The 20,217-nt window shown below is 40.5% G+C and overlaps 1 protein-coding gene across 4 annotated transcripts in view; it reads left to right on the top strand.

Moving 5' to 3' along the window:
- Positions 1–833: 833 nt before the first annotated feature.
- GOLIM4 (golgi integral membrane protein 4) overlaps positions 834–20,217 on the top strand; it is a gene marked incomplete at both ends in the record, with an annotated part of 93,858 nt that continues 74,474 nt past the window's right edge. For all 4 annotated transcript variants that reach the window (XM_080696399.1, XM_080696398.1, XM_080696401.1 and 1 more), the window contains one exon: positions 834–1,020. In XM_080696399.1, the coding sequence (XP_080552525.1) occupies positions 834–1,020 (187 nt within the window). The remainder of the gene's footprint in view (positions 1,021–20,217) is intronic.

Genomic DNA, 20,217 nt, shown 5'->3' on the forward strand with positions numbered 1-20,217 from the left:
CCGTCCCCGGGGTCCGCGCATCGGTGCCCAGGACGAGGAAGCCGAGGTGCTGCGCGCAGTGCGCGCGGGTGGCCACCCTCCATTCCTTCCTAAGTATCTATGCTGAACTCCTCTACCCGGGTGGGTTCCAAGTCCTGGACGGGGCGGGCGCGCGCACACGCACACGCACACGCACACGTACACACGCACGTGCACACCGGACCTCACCCACTTTCAGGCCAGGACCCCGCACCCCGCACCCGCCCACGCGGGCGCCCCAGCCCCCGGCCCGCCCCGGGGCCCGACGAAGGCGTGGCCGGGTCGGACGGACAAAGCGGGCGTCCAATGGGGCCGAGTGCTGCCTCCCCGAGGGGAGGGAGCAGCGGCGCGGCCCGGCCCAATGAGCGGGGAGCCCGAGGGGGACTTCCTCCCGGAATCCCGTTGGCCCGCGGGCGGGCGGGCCGACACGTCAGTGGGTGGGAGGCGGCGGCGCCGGGTCCGAGCCCGCGGTCCCGCCGAGCCCGACCGTCCAGCCCCGCCGCCGCCGCCGCCGCCGCCCGCGCTTTGTGCAGCCTCGGGGCACGGTGGGAGCGGGCGAGGGCGGGACCCGGAGCCGCGGGCGGCGCTGAAGTATGCGGAGGGCGCCCGCCCCGGCCCCGACACCCGCCGACCGCCGGCCGAGCGCAAGTTCGGCGGCGCCCCCGGCCGCGCGCCCCGCCACGTCCCTGGGCCCCGCTTTTGTGTCTGGCGTCTCCGGCCCCTGCGGCGCCCGGCCGGCCGCCGCTGAGGGCTCCTAGCTCCCCGCGCGCCGAGCAGGGCACCCGGCCGCCGCGGCGCGGGGTCCCGGCGGGACTATGGGGAACGGGATGTGCTCCCGAAAGCAGAAGCGGATCTTCCAGACGCTGCTGCTGCTGACCGTGGTGTTCGGCTTCCTCTACGGCGCGATGCTCTACTACGAGCTGCAGACGCAGCTGCGGAAAGCCGAGGCGGTGGCGCTCAAGTACCAGCAGCACCAGGAGTCCCTCTCCGCCCAGCTGCAAGGTAGGCTCGGCTGCGCGCGGAGCCCAACTTTGCCCGCGCCTCCGCCCCGGCTGGGAGAGTGCACTGCGGGCACCCTCGACCTTCAGGGACCTCGGGGGGCGGCCCCGAGATGACAGCCCCATCCTGCTCCCTCCCTGCGGTTGCGTTTGAAACCCGGAGCGCCAGCGCGGCATCCCGCCCGGCTTTTGGGGGCGGTGCGCGCGGAGTCCTTCACCCCAGCACTTGTCAAAGGCCCGGCTGCTCCCCGGGCAGCAAACTAGGGGCCCTCCTGATGCATCTGCCAGGCCATCCCCGGGGGCTCGGATGGTTTCTAGGCATTTACTTTCCAGTTGACTTGGTCAGTCGCCTAATAAATGGGGATTTAGGCAGCGATTTCTCAAACCGTGTTGTTTTTTTTTCAAGGAAAAATTAAACTATGTCCTAGCAGACCCCGCAAAACGGCCCAGTGGAACGGAACTTAGACCTGCTTGTTTTTTTACTCTGTTGGTTTAATAGGGTGATTTGAGAGATGTTGGGTGTGTTGGAAAACTCCACACTACCTAATTTGTAACTATGCTGCGGGATTTTTGTTTGTTTTTGTTGCTTTAAAGAGGCTTGTGTTTTAGTTTTTTGCTTTTAGAGTTCACCAGATTTGTGTGTGTGTCTCACAGTTAGCCTTGGGAAGTCAAAGGGGAGACCTCATATTTTTACTCTACCATGCACAGCAAACACAACTTTGGTAAGATCTGTAGAAAGACTTTAGGCGTGTATTCTTCTATTTTGGAATCCCATTTAATGTAAATTTCTGAAAAATAAATGATGCATAGCTGTATTTTAAGTATCATGTCGCCTCTTATGGACAAAGTTTTATACAGATGAACGGTTTTAGCTTTTACCTGTACTTGTGATTTGTTTTCGACATTTAACACAGGTCTCCCGCTCTCTCTCTGACCTCCCCCTCCCCAAAGGGATAAGTGATATTTTTTTTTTTTGCTGACAGTCTTTGCTGATGATGCAAGTGTAGCTCATTTTATATTACTAGGCAGATACAGGCTGGAGGGGTGTTTCTGTTTGTGGATGTGAACACAAATATAAAACAGATGCCTTTCCCTTCAGCTATTCTGAGTGTTTTCTAGTAAAAAAAATAAGTCGAGAGAAAATGATATGCAGCTGATTGCTTGGTCTTATTTGTTCTTCCCAACTTAGAAGAAAAAAAAATATTTTTAGCCTACTGAGGCTTCCTAGCCACAGGCAATGAAACTATGTGACTGGGCTTGGTTTAAAGGAGAACCTGTTTTGATATAATCTTAGTTTAAAAAAGTTTTCTTTAGGTTGAAGTTTACCCATGAGTTGTTGGTATGAGAAGAGTGGACTGTACTTATTTATTTTGAAGTTATCAACAGCTTCCCTATAAATTTAAGTGCAGTGAGACCCACAAAAAAACTTGCTGTTCTAGTAGTATAACTAAGAGGACTGGCTTTTCACAAACTTGTCTGCAAGGGGCATGTATAGTTGGTTATATGAAACTGTGTACCTTGACTTTTTGCAGGGGCTTTGTTTTCACCATAACATCCTTAGCATTCTAGTGTCTAACACTCATAAGGAGAGACAATATATATTTAAACAACCCATAGAATCACTTCTGAACTTTGGTGAGCACATGGATCGGAGGCACTTTTGTCTGCTGTCTTAGGCTTTGCTCTGTGTGTCTGCTTCTTGAAAAACCAAACAACGACAAAATCTTTTCCCCAAGTAGCTCCCTTGCCTTAACTGCTAATGCTGGTGCTTGCTGAGTGAGTCCAGATTTCTGAGTCATGGATTTTATTTGCAGTATTCCATTTTGAAAATCAATCTAAATTTTTTTCTCCTTTAATTTGCCTCTTTTGGTGACATTAGTGGAAGAGAGAGGTGATATATGATAATACAGGATCATTAAAATGCACAATTCTTGCTTTGTAGTAGAAAATGGAAATGTTTCCAACTAGTTTGAATGGGTGGCTTTAAAATTCATTTCTGAATTTACTCTCTTCCCATTCTTCTTGGATTGCAGCACTGCAGCATTTATACTATGATTATGTAGGAGAAATTATTTCACATGAAGACTAAAGTTTTTTCTTTTTTCATGGATTCATTCTTGACTTCTGCAACATTTATTTTGGATTTCACATCTGCAGGCCATTTCATGACCCTTTTCTGATGGCACACATCTTTTGCTTTCCTTTTACAGTGACAAATGACCTTCTTAGTACCGGTAAATACCACCTGCACAGATGTTTTTTTTTTTTAGGGAATTAGACTCTTCATTCTTAAAACTTGTTTAGTTAGGTGGGATCTCTTGACCTGGCTTGGATTAAGATCAGAGATAATTATGCACAGCTTTCTTTTAAAATCTGTCTCTTGAAAAAGTGCAAGTATTTTGGTTCTATAATCTCATAATATACATTTATTAAGTGAGCCTATTTAGGTCATCTTCTGAAGAATAGGATATCCTCTAGAGATCCCTTTGAAAGTAGGTTATCTCTTATCCTAAATATATTTTGTTGTAGGATAGTCCCATAAGTAGGAGATAATGAGGGGGTTACATAGGGAAAGTTCAGAAACTAGGTAACCCTCTCCACTAAAAACCATATACCATATGTATGTCTATGTCTCTCTGCCTCCCTCTCTCCCATTCAGGCACTTAATTATACAGGAGTAGGGCCAAGGTCACATGCTGGTGGCAGAGACCTTTGACCAGCACCCCAGTGCCATGTTTACCTAACATGAAAATACTTTTTATTGCTTTCCAGGTGTACCATTCTCTGTATCAGCAGTGTTTCTGGGGCTGGACTACCCAATAGCAGCCCAACCTCATTTAACCTACCAACACCTAGGACAGTTAAAATGCAATCTATAGGAATGGACCCCAGATTTAATAGTCTCTAAAGCTTCCCAGGTGATTCCAATGTGAAGCTGTAGTTAAGAATCACAGCTCTGTAATCTTAAAGTTAAGCCATTTCACACATTTGCTTTGCTTGCTTGGCTCCAGAGACATTTGTATCTTTTAATCCCTATCATGATTAAAAGCAGACTAGTTTTTGGACTGGGATTCAAATTCTAGTTTTGCAGCTTTTTGTGTGAATGTTGGCCTCATTTATTTTATGTAAAATTGGGGATTAGGATAGCTCATTTTGTAGGAGTATTTCGAGGATTTAATAAAATAATGCCCATAGAATGCTTAGCATATCCCTGGCACATAGTGAGGACTGCTCTTTAAAGAATAGCTGATCTTAACATCAGAGTCCCTGTGTGAGAAGTGATAGTTCGTGTCTTTTTCTCCTCAGGTTTGTCCTGGGTAAAATTTTGAAATTGGCCAAATTTGTTCTTATACTTAGATATCCCTTTAATAATTTCTAAATGAGCATCAAAGAAAACAGATAAACAGGCATAAATCCAGTGTACTGTATTCTGGAGAAGGGAATCTTATTGACAGTTTAAATGTAGAATTAAAGTTTAAATGTAGAATGGTTATCAGTTAACTCTTTTCTGAATAATATCAGATTGGGAGAGGAGTGTAACTTAAGTGAATAACTATGAAGGTTAAGATCTGGGAGAAAGATAGAACTAACATTTGTATAGAAAGGTACTTAGTGAAGTAAGCCCCTCATTTCTAAAATGCTGTATTACAGTACTACAATGCTTTTGGTCTTCAAGTGATGACTGAAAACTACTGAGAAAGTTTATTCAATATATGCTTCTGTTTCAGAAAAATATATGGTACCTATTTTAAACAAAAAATTGGTTCTTCTAAGAGAGTGTCCTTTGTACTACTGGGCTTTACCACTAAGTATAGCCTACCAGCCCAAGATTGAAGACATCCTTTTGTAATTGGTTACTTCTATGTTTTCCACCTCTACATCTGCTTTAAAAATAGAAAAGTATTCTTCAGTTCAGAATCACGTTTTTCTCCTTGTTCATCTCCATCGCCTGGGGCCTGGAGTTTACTAGTTATTCAGTAAATAGGTCTATACTTTTCTCTGCCAATGAATATGTTTCTTCATGGACAGCTATGAAGCATAGTAGAAATGAGCTGAGTAGTTTGAGTACACAGCTTTGATTTCCTGCCATCCTTTTTTCTAGCTCTGTAAAATTGGGTTAACTTCTTTGTGATTCATTTTCTTCATATGTAATAATTAGGATAATAGGGTTTATAGTAGGTTATCATGAGCAATAATTTTTGCTGGTGTACAGTCATTAGACCAGTAAAGCTTGAGCTTGGACCGCTCACATGCAAAAGAGTGGTCCATAGACCTTGGTAATTTAGGCTTTAGGTGTGGGCAGTGTGTGATAGGTGTAGACTTTATTATTTATTTATTTATTTATTTATTTATTTATTTTGTAGGTCTGGGAATGGAATGCAGGGGCATTCGACCTCCGAGCTACACCCCCTGCCCTAGTTTTTATTCTTTTGAAACTGGGTCTCACTAAGTTGCAAAGGGTCTCACTAAGTAGGTGACACGGCTGTCGGAGAACTGCGATCCTCTGATCTCAGCCTCCCAAATGGTGGGATTACAAACGTGCGCTACCAAGCCCAGCAAGTTGTAGACATTTTTAAGAGCAAACTTAAGACTTAAAAAGATTAAACTATTGATTAGCTACACATTTTTATTGAAGTACATCTTACAGTTAAAAGTAGATGCTACAGACTAGGCGTGGTGGTGCACACTTTTAATCTCAGCATTTTGAAGGCTGAGACAGATGATTGCTTTTGCAGACAGCCTCAGCTATTTAGTGAGGCCCTTTGCAACTCAGTGAGACCCTGTTTCAAAATAAAGAATAAAAAATTGGGCTGGGAATATAGAATGTAGAGTGTAGAATGCCCCTGGGTTTCATCCTTAGTACTACCAAAAAAAAAAAAAAGTAGATACTGTCTAGGATGATAACACCCTCACACCTGTAATCCATGTACTTGGAAGGCAGAGACAGGAGAATTGCAGGTTCAAGGCCAGAAACACAAGGAAACCCTGTTTCAAATAAAAAACAAAAAGGGCTGGAGGTGTAACTGGAAAGTAGAATGCTCCTGGTTTTAATCCCCTGTGTTACAAACAAGCAAAGGTAGATACTTACAAAGCTGTTGTTTAAGAAAATGCTCCTTTTTTTTTTTTCCTCCTTTGATACTTAGCCTCTGAAATGCTGGGATTACAAGCATGCTCTGCCAAGGTTAGTGAAAATGCTCTTTAGGTTCAGTAAGTTTTTGTATGTAAATTGATTCCATGAGGCTGGGTGTGGTAGTGCATGCTTGTAATCTCAGCATTCTGGAAGTGGAGACCAGAGGATTGTGGTTTGTGGACAGACTCAGCTACTTAGCGAGGCCCTTTGCAACTCAGTGAGACCCTGTTTCAAAATAAAGAATAAAAAAATAGGGCTGGGAATGTAGCTCAGAGGTACAATGGTACAATGCCCCTGGCTTCCATCCCCAGTACTGCAAAAAAAAAAAAAAAAAAAAAAAAAAAAGATTCCATGATTAAAAAGTAATAACTTCTTTACTTTGAAACATTGATTCAATAAAACATTCTCTTAAATACATAAAGTCTGTACAGAAGTCTCTGACCAATTCCATGTAGTATGACTGTTTTAGCCATCTCTGCAACAGTGGAGCATACCAATTCTGGTAATGAGAAATACTGATTGTACGTTATGGAGACACTTCCAGTTTGAGTTTCAGGTTAGACTGCAAACCTAAACTCTACTTTTTTTTTTTTTTTTTTTTGGTGGTACTGGGGTTCCTGGAAGCCCTTCTACCTCTGGGCTACACTCCCAGACCTATTTTTAGATTTTTATTTGGAAACAGAGTCTCCTAAGCCAGCACCTGGCTTCGAACCTGCGCGATCCTCCTGTCTCTGCCTCCCAAGCGCGGGGATTACAAGCGTGCGCCACCACGCCTGGCCCTTAACTCTACTTTTTAAAAATTTCCCTTAGCAAGGGAAGTTTCCTGGGAGGCTGGGCCAAAGACCATATTTCAGTTGTTAAAGGACTGAGCTAGAACTGGGGAATCGAAGGCTGAACTGAAGATGGAGTAGAGAAAAACCAGAAGAGGGGGAAGGGACTGGTACCAGCTTCTTTGTTGGCCTCTTGTTCTAAAGGGAAGGTAGTAGGGAATGGTGAAGGGAGAGTGAGTTTGGGCATCCTGCGTGGTTTGAATGCAGCGCTGATGTTTACTAGTGGGGTGACCCCTAGCAGGCTCATGACTGCCGCCACACATATTAGTTACTTCATATTTGAATTGGAGCTAAGGAGTTCTATCTTGCACATTGGTGTGGTTTATAAGTAATAATACCTAAAGTGACTATCATGAGTCCTGGAGCATATTACTACCACCATTGATGAGGCGGCCAGGACCGCCGTTGCTGGACTTGTACTGGGCTTCTTGGTATTGTGCCTAAGTTTTACTATGCATAGTAGGTGATGGTGTTACTAGTTGCTGCCTGAATGTGGCTGTTTGCAGAACTATGGGTCCACGAAACTTTATGACACTGTTTTACCTGTTTGACCTTTTTGGGGTGAAGAAAAAGTTTGAGTGTTTTCCCATGGAAGACAATGTTTGTTACTTTTGTCAGTAGGTGGTTTGAGTTTTGTAGTTTTGTTTAGAAGTGAAAGTTAAATGTCTGTAATTTATTGTGAAAGAAAAACAGAAAAATATATTCCCATTTTAAGCTACTGATGCTTGAAGTAAATTTATTGGGGCAGAATTTTAAAGATTTATTTGATGATATTAATTACTTTAATATACAACATTAAGTGCTTGCCATGTTCAGATGTTACGCCAAGCACGCTACATGTGTTATATCATTTATCAGTGACACTAGTACTTCCCTGTGCATGAGCAGTCTGTGGCTAAGAGAAGTTAATTAACTTGACCGTGTCAAGATGTGGTCTAATAAAACTGAATGTAGAGCTCGAACATGACTCCCTAGACTGCTTTTTTTCCACGGCACACCATTTCCCTCAAAGTTGTTTTAGTGTCTCTCATGATCATGCTAATGGTTTGAGAAAGGAGGTTAAGTGAGCCACACAAGAACTCAAAGTAAAATTTGGAATTGGAAGTAACAGATGTTATGATCTGAGGTAGCATTTCCGGGTGTAGGACATTTACTGCTGTGGTGAAAGGTGAATTTGGTTTGTGTTGGAGTTGATTTTTTTTTTTTAGTGGGTCCAGATGATTCCTAAAATAATATTCATCACATAATGAAAAGTTTATAATTTATTTTTAATACTTTCTTGACAAGTCAAGGAAAAACTGTTTGATGCTAGAATTTCTCTTCTAGATATGGTTACTCGTCTGTTTTTCTAAAGAGCAGACCATTGGGTAGCTATAATAGTTTTATATTAAATAATTTTTAAATATTCCATTAATGTTCTGTAAATAAAATTTTTAAAATTCTGAGCTGGTGGTGTAAAGTTTTCTTTCTAGGAGTCTATTTTAGGGGAAAATCAATCTTTGTTAACTCCTGCTACCTTACAGATTTTGCATGGGTATGGTAAAAACTCTAGTGAGGGATACCTACATGTCTCAAGTTTAGGAAACAAAGTAATATGTATATATAACTAATCAAATCTGCTACACTCTGAATTTTACAGTTAATAAGCTAGACTCTGAAATGGATACTTCATCTGCCACCTGCCTCATATGAGGCCCAGCTACATTTCCTGACTTCCAGTACAGGTAGAATTCCTCCGCTGCCATGTGCGTCTCTGTAGGTGAACAGCACCTTTTCTTAGTGGGAGCAGAAATATTCATTGCTATTTTTAAACAATGCTGTATATTTCTGAATGACATATTTGCATTATTTGCTTTTGCTGGCCCATGAGACACTTAGAATATGTCTGTCATTGCCTTTCACTAATAAGCTTCACTAAGTAGGCTCATAGCCTGGAGGGACATGGTATGAAATAAATTGCTCTCTGAAACAGTTTGACATTTAAAAAATATTGCTTTAACTGTTTTTAATATATAAAATGTCAAAATATGATAGTGAATAGAAAAGAAGATGCGCTGTCATTCTGAAGGGTAGGTACTGTAAAACATTTGAAGAATGCCATTTGCTTCTTTTGAGAGCAAATGAATTAAAAATTATAATTATTGTAGGAAAGTCAAAATATTCCATTTTCCAGTTCACATTTCACTTAAACTTCCTTTTCTTACTGAAATTTTTGTACAAATAATAAAAAAGTTGCAAATAAATACATTTGAAAGGTTTGACATTGCTTTTGTGCTCTCTTGACAACTAAAATGCTAAAACTTATTATAAATGAAATAGAATTGGATAGTGGGTAATTATTTCATTATCTAATCTGGTTGAATAGAAGTTTATTAAGTTTTATGTTAGATTTAATGTTATAAATCTATAATTTCTGCTGTACTACAGCAATATCTCAACCTTTTAATGAACAGCAACAGGGAATTTTTAAAGGGACTTTATATTGTATTTACCAGTTTGGATACTCTAACACAAGTTAAATAATACCAATGTCAGGTACCATATTTTTTTTAAGAACATGAAAAATAAATCCTCTTACTGTGTGGGATCAGCTCAAAATCTAAAATGTCACCCAGCTTTCATCCAGTTGTGGATGAAGCTACTTGGGTATAGTTTCTTAAGTGTAGTTCTTCATCTTTATCTGTGACACTAAACAGTCAAACTATCTGCCTTCAACACAGCCAACTTACAATGGTAAGGGCAGACATAGGATACCTAGAAACTGCTGTTCAAACAAGGGAGGTACCTAGGAGTCACTGGTCCATAGTGTCTTTAAAATCCAAGCTGTCAGATGCCCCTTGACTAGGTCTCGAGTCCTGGGAATAATTTTTCTTTCTTTCTTTCTTCTTTTTTTTTTTTTTTTCTTTAGTCCTGGAGGTTGAACCTAGGATCATTCTATCTGAGCCCCCCCCCCCCCAGGCTATTTTATTTTTACTTTGAAACAGGATTGCAGAAGGCCTCACTGAGTTTTTGAGGCTGGTCACAAGCCTGCAATCCTCCTGTCTCAGCCTCCTAAGTACTGGGATTACAGGCCTATGCCACTGCATGCGGCTTCTCCATGGCTCCTGACACTACCTTTTGGATCTTGCATTTTTGAGTCATTCTTCCTTTATGAAAGGTAGCATATGTTTTCTGCTGAGTAGTTTTTTCAGCTTGCTTTCTGCCGGAAGTCGGAGGATCCATGAACTCTTTAGTTCCCATTCCTTTTCAGTCCAAACTGGTGGTGTTCTACTTGAGCCAGTTCTCTCAAAAAATGTTGTGGCTTTCCTGTGAAACTTTCTTTTTTTTTTTTTTTTTTTTTTTTGGTGGTACTGGGGTTCCTGGAAACCCTTCTACCTCTGGGCTACACTCCCAGACCTATTTTTATACTTTTTTCTTTGGAAACAGGGTCTCTTAAGCCAGCGCTGCTGGTTTTGAACCTGCACAATCTTCCTGTCTCCGCCTCCCAAGCACGGGGATTACGAGAGTGCACCACCACTCCCGGCTCTCCCATGAAACTTACTGGATATTTCTCTATGGGACAAAAGGCACATCCATCCATCCATTATCTCTCTTTACTTTTTTGTTTTAACTTTTTTTCGGTACTGGGGATTGAAAGGCGAGGCATTCTATCTCCAAGCTACATGCACCAGCCCAGTTTTATTTATTTGTAAACAAAGTCTCCTTAGGTTTCTGAGACCCTCCCTACATTGCCTAGGCTGGCTTTGAACCTGCGGACCTCCTGTCTCAGCCTCCCAAGTACTGGTATTACAAGTGTGTGCCACCATGTCTGGCTTGTTTTAACTTTTATTGGTGCACTATAGTCTTCACCATAATGTAATTCGTAGTGATATACCCATGTGTCTCTTGGAGATGAGTCCTTCTCCACTTTAGGTTGATGCTGAAAAAGGTGAGGGACAAAGCTCTCACGTCCCCAGAGGCCCATTGAGAAGCTCTGTGACACTCTGCGAGCCCATCGTGTGATTGCACAGTACCCTTTAGCATCACTTTTAATCTTTCCAGGTCTTAATGAAAAAAAAAGTTGTGGCTGGACCCTCACTTTTTGTCTTTAAGCCCTGTTTTACGGTAGTTCTCTATTTTCTGGCACTGCCTTTCTTAATTTTACTATTATTTTTGATCTAGAATGGCTAAAGACTTTCAAAACTATTGATGCCTGGCTTCTTTCTGTTTAGTCATCCTCCCCTTAATTTACCTCTTTCTCATAAGTTTACTATAAAATAGCAGGAAGAAAGGAACCAAGTCATATATCTTCAGTGTTTTTAGAGAAATTTCCTTAATTGGATTACTCAGTTTATTTGGAAATTTTTACTTTCCATATAATTGCAAGTGACTGCAGGTCACATAACTGCATGTGTGTGGGGATTGCTAACTTTCTGGTGTTATGTAACTTTTAGTTTGCAATGAAATTTTTCTTGCATTCATTTAAGCCCTTCTATCAGTCGTCTTAAAGTCCAAACTTCTGTGCTCCAGATTTCTTTCATTTTACTCTATGTTCCAGGCTCCTTCCACTTCCAGTAACACTATCTTTAAGGTCCACTACACAATTCTAAAGCCACTTCTTACTTTTAGATTTTTATGGCAGCACCCCACTTCTAAAGTCTGTATTAGTTATCTTGCAGCATAGCACATTTTCTCAAACCCAGGTTGACTTGCAACAGCATGTGCTGTCTCGCAGCTTCCTTAGGAAAGATACAGCCTTAGCAGCTGGGCCACTCAAAGTCTCTCTTGAGGTTGGGGTCAGACTGCTGACTATGGGTGACCCCTCTCAGCTGCACTGGAGGGTCTGCTTCAGCCTCTTGGCCTGTAGTTGCTGGCAGGTTTTTGCAGATCTGCCTTCCAGTCTCCTTTATCAGGACCTTCTCCAGTGCTGCCTCACACTGGGCCAGCTGGCTGCCCTTAGGGCCAGTGAGCAAGCAGGAGTGAAGGGAAAGGCATTTTAATAACTTTGGAAGTGATTTCTATCACTTTCCCATTCTTTTCATAGAATTAAATTCTTAAATACCAAATAACAGAATGTTGGGATAATCAGGGGCATCTTGGTACCTGCCTACCATAAGGTGGCAATGCTTATTTGAATATTATTGTTGACAACATCATCATTACCAAAGTTATCATATGGAACATATTCACTGAGCACTTGCTGGGGCCCATGCTGTGTTCTCAGTTATTGAGTTATGTGAATAATACTTTGGTAAAAATGTTTGCGTATTAAATGTGATTTACTATGAAATTTGGAGTAAATTAGTGAAAAGTCAAATTTGAAATCATGGCGCATTGGAAGGAAATCATCTGGTGCTTAAACCATCTGACCTGGAAGAATTACAATTTCATGTGACTTTTCCTCTATTGGCTAGAAGACTGTTGAGGGAAATAACAAAATAGAAGTTTTTGAGTCCTTGGAGGAATTTCAAAGCCTGTAGGTAATATGGAAAACTTTTCTAGTCCTACAAGTGACCTATTTCCTTGTCAAGCAGGCAGGGTGTACGTGTGCTTATGCAGTACTTTCCCTCACTCCTTGCTTCATAGATGGCAACGTTTGCTCAAGCCCCTTGTTTGATAGAAGATCATTTTATAAAGAGTTTAACTGGTCTTAGAAAAGTATCTTTGATGTGAAAGTATTATTGCATGACTGGTAAATTCAATTTGTTCACTCATCCTACTTTGAAAGTCAACTTAAAAACAATTGCAATATATGAATGGTCTTATGCGATATTAATAAAATTAGAAGTAGAATATAAGCATGTTTATGAGATGTCATTAAACATGTTCTGAACATTTGTAATTCTAAGTTCACAGTATGTCCTAATTCTCTTAAATATATTTTAGTAATTAGAAATCCTGGAGATAAATGCATCTATTTTCAGTTTGACTTCTGTTGAACTTTCCAAAACATGTTTTATCACTTCTCAGTCTTTTGGCTACAATCAAGTATAGTGTCTGTTCTTACCAGCTTAGCATCTGGTACATATGTCTATAAGAGTTTGGAATGAGAAGCAAGTAGAGAATATTTTGTATACTTTTGTTTGAGGTGGTGTTCCAGTCAAGAATTGAGAGTTGCATTAATGAACTTCTGTCTTCTTCCTCCCCTACCCTTAGATCTCCTCCCCGGGAAATATTACCATTGACTTTGTGTACATCTGAATATACCAGTGGCAGTCTGTGTACTCTGTATTGGGAGGGAGGGAAATGGGGAGGCGGAGAAGGGGAGGGCACCAAGGGTTGTGTGCATGTATGTCATTGTCAACATGATTTACATTATGTTGTGTGACTGCAATGCACCAATTAAAAAAAAAAAAGGGAACTGAGGGTCAGTGGTTCTCTTCCCACTGCTTTTGCATGTGTGGGGCCAGGTTGCTGTTACCTCATGTGCCCTCACTATAGGTTGCTGTGGACTTCTAAGCCTGTTAGTATTTGTTTACGTGGATACTATAAGACCTACATGACATGTCATCGCCATTCTATTCTCTGTTTCAAAAACCAAAATGACATTTTCCTGAATGTTCTGTAGTATATTGATAATGTGCAGTGTGGTTCTTAGATATACATACTATATTTTCTCATGTAGTTTTCTTCCTGTTCTCTGAATTTGCCTGGAGCCTTATGGTCTGAACTAGAGAATACTTTCTTCTATTGAAACTGTCCAAGGAAGTAGCTACTATGTAGTTAGAATGATATTTGTGAGTGCTAGGAGAAACTGATTGTAAGAACTCCCTCTTAGAGACCTGCACTAATACTGAGTAGGGGCTAAGCATTTGTAAAGTTGGATTTGTTTTTACTGTTGGCCTCAACCTGTTTTTGTTGTTTTTTTTTTTAAACTGGGCATTAAACCCAGCAACATTCTACCTCTGTACTACACCCCAAGCCCCTTCCTTTGTCTTCTTTTTTTTTTTTTTTTTAATTAAACATGGTCTTGCTAGATTGTTGAGGCTGTCTTCAAACCTGCAGTCCTTTCTCAGCCTCCCAAGTACTGGTGTGTACCACCCCACCTGATTCTAGATGTTTTTTAAACTGCCTAGTACTTAGCAGCAACTCTTCTGAGGCCATACAGAGTGTCTTGTCTGTGGCCCTCTCTTTGAGGATCATTGAACCTCCTGAAAATATTTGTCAGTTAAGTATGTGTGCCTTTTACCAAGACAGAAGCCATAGCTTTAATCAGATTCTGAAAAAGGTTTAAGAACCACTGCTTTGGGGCAGATTCCTCTTTCTGAGGTCATTTCAAGTTCATTTTGGAATTTGACCTCCTCTGGTCCCACCCCAGGGACCTTTTACATGGCTGCAAGTGCCCCAGTTTGTAATGGGGGAGTTGGTGCTTACTGCTATTTTTTATTAAATCCTAGTCACTACTCTCTGCCCCCATTAAAGAATAATACTGATTAGAGAATTAAGTGGCATCTAATTAATTACATTTCTAGAATCAACTACTAATAGCTTAGTAAATAAAAAATCTTGAAATTAAACGAGAAATTCCTACTTTTAAGATTGCTTTTTATTTATGATATTCTTTGATCTGAAAGCAAGTATATATCATAAAGTAAAGGCATATACTTTATTTTTGCTGTTTTAATCTAGGAAAACAGAAGTCACCTAGCAAGAGAGTGGCACTTTTAGAATTAATTTTTAAATTGCTTAAATCCTAACTCAGGGTTCTTACCATCACAATCCTCAGTTAAGGATTCCTTACCCTGGAATTAAAAATGAGACTTTAGCAACATTCCCCCAGAGTTTCTGAATTGGCCTCCTCAAAGGCCTTGCAGCCTCTCTCAGATTCTGCCTGAAGAGTGTCCCCAGGTGGTGACTCACTGGGCTTTTAAGGACCATCTCCTTGGAGTCCTGCTGCTGCTCCCACCCATGCTGATGGCTCCCCAGCAGGAGTTCCTCTTCCCCACAACCCCCACTGTCACGTTCCTGCTCCTTTGTGGACTTTAGGAGCCTGGGAGGACCCAGGCAGGCTCCCTGAGGACCGGATTCCAGGGTATTTAGAGTGATAGTTGCTGTGGACAACTCAGTTTTGCCACCCTTTCCCTTCTATCTTTGGCACATTGTTTTTTTTATTCAAAATTAGGAGCTTGGGCTGGGCATGTTAGCATGATTTCTTTGTAGACGCCTGTCCTTCCTGGCATGTGGGCAAGACAGGGCTCAAGCTCACCCTGGTGGTCTGCTAAAGTTCACTGCAGGCTGCCAGGCATTTTGAGTTTCACCCTGACTTCCCAGAGGGGTTTTGAAGATCACCACTCAACTGGGTATCCAGCTGTGGTTCTTAGCTTTTAGATGCAGGCATCATGCTACTCCTCTAAAAACCCATAGATTAGTAGAACAGGAAAGAAAGCTCCCAGAGCCCAGGCTGCAATAAATAAACATCTATATTTCCAACTTTGTTGGAAAGGTTGTAAGATCTCACAGCACAGGGCCAGAATTCCTGTTTGGAATGGGGCTTGTGGGCTTCATTTGGCCAAAATACCACTGCAACCGCCCTGGGCATCCTGTTACTGCCTTGGCCTCTGTAACATAACTGTTTTTGAAATTCTGCATCTCAACTAATGTGTCAGTAAAGACAGTGAGCCTCAGAAAGATGGAATGACTTGATAATTGTGCTGTCCAGTGCGGTAGCTACTGGCTTTATGTGGCAGCAACTAAAGTGACCGGTTACTGAATCTTAAATTTTATTAAATTTTGACTTAAAATTATAGCAGTACATTTTTAAAGTACAATTGTGAATTGTGTGTGTGTGTATGTGTGTGCATGCACGAGTGTTAGTTACTGGGGATGAAACCCAGGGATACTCTACCAATGAGCTATACTTCTAGCCCTTTTTATTTTATTTTGAGAAAGGGTCTTCCTAACTTGGCCCCGCCTTGAACTTGTAATCCTCTTGTTTTAGCCTCCTGAGTCACTGGGATTATGCCACCACAACTGGCTCCTGTTAAATATAACTTTATTGTTTTTATGGGACTTCATTTCAGTTTAAAGGTTGTGTTTTATAGGATGTTATTGGGGTATTATCAGTGCACATATACTTGCTGTATTTTTACATATAGCTCCTAGAAATTTAAAAACTTTAGATATTTCTGAGTATTTCCTCTGGATGGTGCTGCCCTATCAGGGCAGACAGCTTGTGGACAGCATGCCTGTGGTTTGCCAGATCTCCATGGTGCCATAGTTTTCTTCATTATTAAAGTATTGTCCAACTTTTCTTCTAATTCTCAAAACCTTATTATTATAACATTTCACCTCACAAGCTCCTGCAGTAATTTGGTTTTCCTCACTTTTACATGGTATACAATATAAAAATGATTTTTATGTAAGGGAAAACTTAGCATTTATGCTAATATAATGAAGTCAATCTTAAAGATTAATTTAAAAATTGATATTGATGACATAATTAATATTCATGACACACTCATTTTGTATGCACACTATTTTTTACTTTTTTCATTTTAGGTGACATTTAGTGTTCACTAAATTTCAAAATCTTAGTATCATACAGTAACAAAATTACAGAAACAAACCTGATTACACTCACAGGTCTAGTTTGGCTGTGGTGTGGCCATTATAGCCTGGGCCTGGACAGCAGAATTTTGGTCAATTTCAAGTTGGTTTGATACCTCTAATCAGTGACTAGAGCTAAAAGGACTGGGACCTGGTATGATCTTGCTGTAGATGGCAGAAACACAGGAGGGAGAGTGTTAGCTCCTTGGAAATGGACACTGCCACTTCTGTTGACACTCTGTTGGCCAAACAAGCCACACAGACCAGCTCAACACTAAAGGGAGTAATGGGTACTCTGCCTATATGGATAAGCACTACAGAACACCTAGCAGAATGTGGATGTGTAATTACAGTAGCACTGTGTGAAGGATTTGGAATGATAGCCCACTTTACCACAGTCAGTTCCAAAATAGGGTATAGTGTGAAAGCAAAGGGAAAAGCTGCTTTGCTTAAAGAATTATTTTACAGAAACTTGACATAGACTTTTAAAAAGATTAACACCAAATAACTTAACTTTAGTCATACTTGTGTACACCTAGGCAGAGGATATGAGTTTACAATGAATAAGCACATAATAGCTGGTCATAGTGGTGTACACTTGTAATCCCAGTACTTGGCTGCAGCAGCAGGATTGCAGGTTCGAGGCCAGCTTCAGGTCTGAGCCTAGGTAGGTTTGCAGCTACTTAGTCTGTCTATAACTTAGTGAGACCCTGTTTCCAAATAAAGAATAAAAAATAAGAGATAGAATGCCCCTAGGTTCAATCCCCAGTACTGGGGGGGGGGGAGGCAAAATAAAACACAAGTAAGTACCTAACATAAATTCTGAGCAAAAGGCTGTAAGTAAATATGTTGTTTTATTCAATAAACTTGCCTTGAAGTGCCAGTTTCCATAGATTCTTGAGGGGTGTGCATTTGTTTATTCAAATTCTCTATTAAGAAATAGAATGTACACGAAGTGTGTTAAATGTTTTCCAATGGAATTTTATGACCCTTAGTGTCAAAGAATGAGTAGAACGTCTTTACTAGAGTATTTCAACACTTAGTATACTGGTTTTAGCAGTAGCAAAAGATACGATAAGGTATAGGATTTATTTTTATATACCAATTTGTGTAGAAAAAAAGTAAAAGAGCTAGAACGAGATAAAGCATGGACCCACAGATAAGTTTGAGCATTAAATTTTATGTGAACTTCTGCTGAACACATGTAATACTTTTCTTTTTAAAAATTTGTTGCATATTCATTTAGTTTTTTTTTTTATAAAAAGCTAGATAAAAAATTATGCCGCTAGTATTTACTTGATAACTTTAGCATCTATGAAGAACCAAGGACTTGGCAAAAGATTGTAAGAAATTCATAGAGGAAAGGCTTAAATTTTTTTTCTCTTTTAAAGAACTTACCTGATTTTAAGCATTTCTTTAAAATGTCTTTACATTCCAAGTTGAATGTTTATACTTTTTAATTTGTGACCTCTGTATGTGCATACATAAATGAGTATACATATTATGTATTGTCATGTCTGTGTTTTTGTTATTGGTGACTTATTTGGCCTTCTTTAGTAAGATAATCCTAATAGCAATTCACTCATATATTTAGTTTTTTAAGTTTTACTTTTTTCATGTCTCAGCTTAAGAATGTCGGAAGCCAAAACTGGATTTTAGGTAGACAAATATAGACTTGATTTGGAATCAGATATTTCCTTTGAGTTGTCTTGACATGCTTTTTGTGCATATAGTAAAAGAAGCAGTAAGAAAAGGCAGACTTTTTTTTTTCAGGATCATTTATATACTTTTGTGAATAGTGTCTGTTCAGAAAACTTTCAGAATGGGAACATGTAGATTCTTGTTAAGTCTCAATAAATAAAATTCTAAATGCTTTATGAAACAAGTGAATAATGCTCTAGTTCCCTGGATAGTTATTGACTTAAAGAAATACTTGTCATTAACTTTGTTCCTTTAGAAATATGTTGATGTGGAAAGAAAACCTGGCTTCAATTTTGGCATTCCTCATCTTTGTTTTATTAATCATTTTTATTTTACTAGTTTTACTTAAGCACTTATTTTTACAGCACCAATCAGAATAGGCACCAAAAGTTCTACTGACTGCTTATTAGTTATTTTATAAAGAAGAAAGTCTTTCTTCCTAGGTCCCACAACATTTTGATTACAAGAAATAATGATATTAACTGCTGGACCTATAAATGATTTTTTTTGAAATTTGAGTTGTTCTCACTAGATCATATTAATGTCTCCACTCCCTAAGTCTGTTTTGGTGATAACCATATTACTCAAAGACCAGAACCTATCGGCATGATGTATGCTATGTGGATAAATTTTTCAAACAAAAAAGTAAGAAAAGTAGTTGTGTTCATTCTACTTTTAAAATAAGACCTATGTTAGCCAGGTGTGGTGGCACATGCCAGTAATCCCAGTATTTGGAAGGCTAAGACAGGAGGATCTCAGGCTCATGACAACTTTAGCAATGTAGAGACGTTCAACAATGTAGTGAGGCCCTGTTTCAAAACAAAAAATAAGCCAGATGTGGTGGCACATGGTTGTAATCCCAGCATTTTGAGAGGCTGAGACAAGAGGATCACAGGTTGAAAGCCAATCTCGGCAATTTAGTGAGGCTTTCAGCAACCTACTGACACTCTTGTTTCCAAATAAGAAATAAAATTGGGCCAGGGGTATAACTTGGAGGTAGAATACCTTTGAGTTCAATCCCCAGTACCCAAACAAACAATAAACAAAAACACAAAAATAAAAAGGGCTGGGGGTATAGCTTAGAAGTAGAATGTCTGTCCTTGGGTTCATTGTTTTTTTTTTTTTAATCTTACCAAGCCCTATGCTTTTATTTCTAGTATACTAATCTGAATTACTGCAGTTAATAGCCATCATCTCTTATTTACTCTGGTGGGCTCCCATTAGAGTCCTGCCAAATTACTGAGGGTCTTTAAATTTCTGAGGCTGGCCTTGAACCTGTGAACCTCCTATGTCAGCTTCCCAAGTAGAGGCATATACCACCACACTCAGCTTCCTTCTTTCTCTCTTTCTTTTTCTTTTTCTTTTTTGTGGTGCTGGGGATGGAACTCAGGGGCATTCTACTTCCTAGCTACACCTCCATCCCTATTTTTATTGTTTATTTTGAAACAGGGTCTCACTGAGTTGCAAAGGGCCTCACTAAGTAGCTGAAGCTGTCTGTGAACCGTGATCCTCCTGTCTCAGCCTCCTAAACGCTGGGATTACAAGAGTGCGCCACAATGCCCAGCAGCTTCCATTTCTCTTTGAAGAAAATCTTAGCTCTTTTCTTACTGTGCCTTTTTTGTACTTCACTAATACGATTCCAGCCACATGGGCGTTTTAGCTGGGACATCCCAAGCTGACACCAATCTCAGCATCTTCAGGCTACTACTATTCTCTATCCAGAAGTTCCTCCCTGAGGTCTGAGAATGACTAGTTGTTCTTAATTCAGGCCTCTGCTCAGATTTCAACTACTCGGAAAGGCCTTTTCCTGAAAAGGCAGAGGTATTATCAGTTGCTGCATAACAAATTACTCCAAAATGTAACACTGTCTAGCAATAAGAATCAAATGTTTATTACTTCACACAGCTTCCTGAATTTAGAAGCTGCTTTTTTAGCAGATGCTTGTGACTTGGTTTCTCATAAAGTGGTAAGTAATTCTGTGGTCCATAGGGCCACAGTGTTCCGGAAGAATCCA

The sequence above is a fragment of the Muscardinus avellanarius genome, assembly GCF_963383645.1.
Source record: "Muscardinus avellanarius genome assembly, chromosome: 5".
Lineage (NCBI taxonomy): Eukaryota > Metazoa > Chordata > Mammalia > Rodentia > Gliridae > Muscardinus > Muscardinus avellanarius.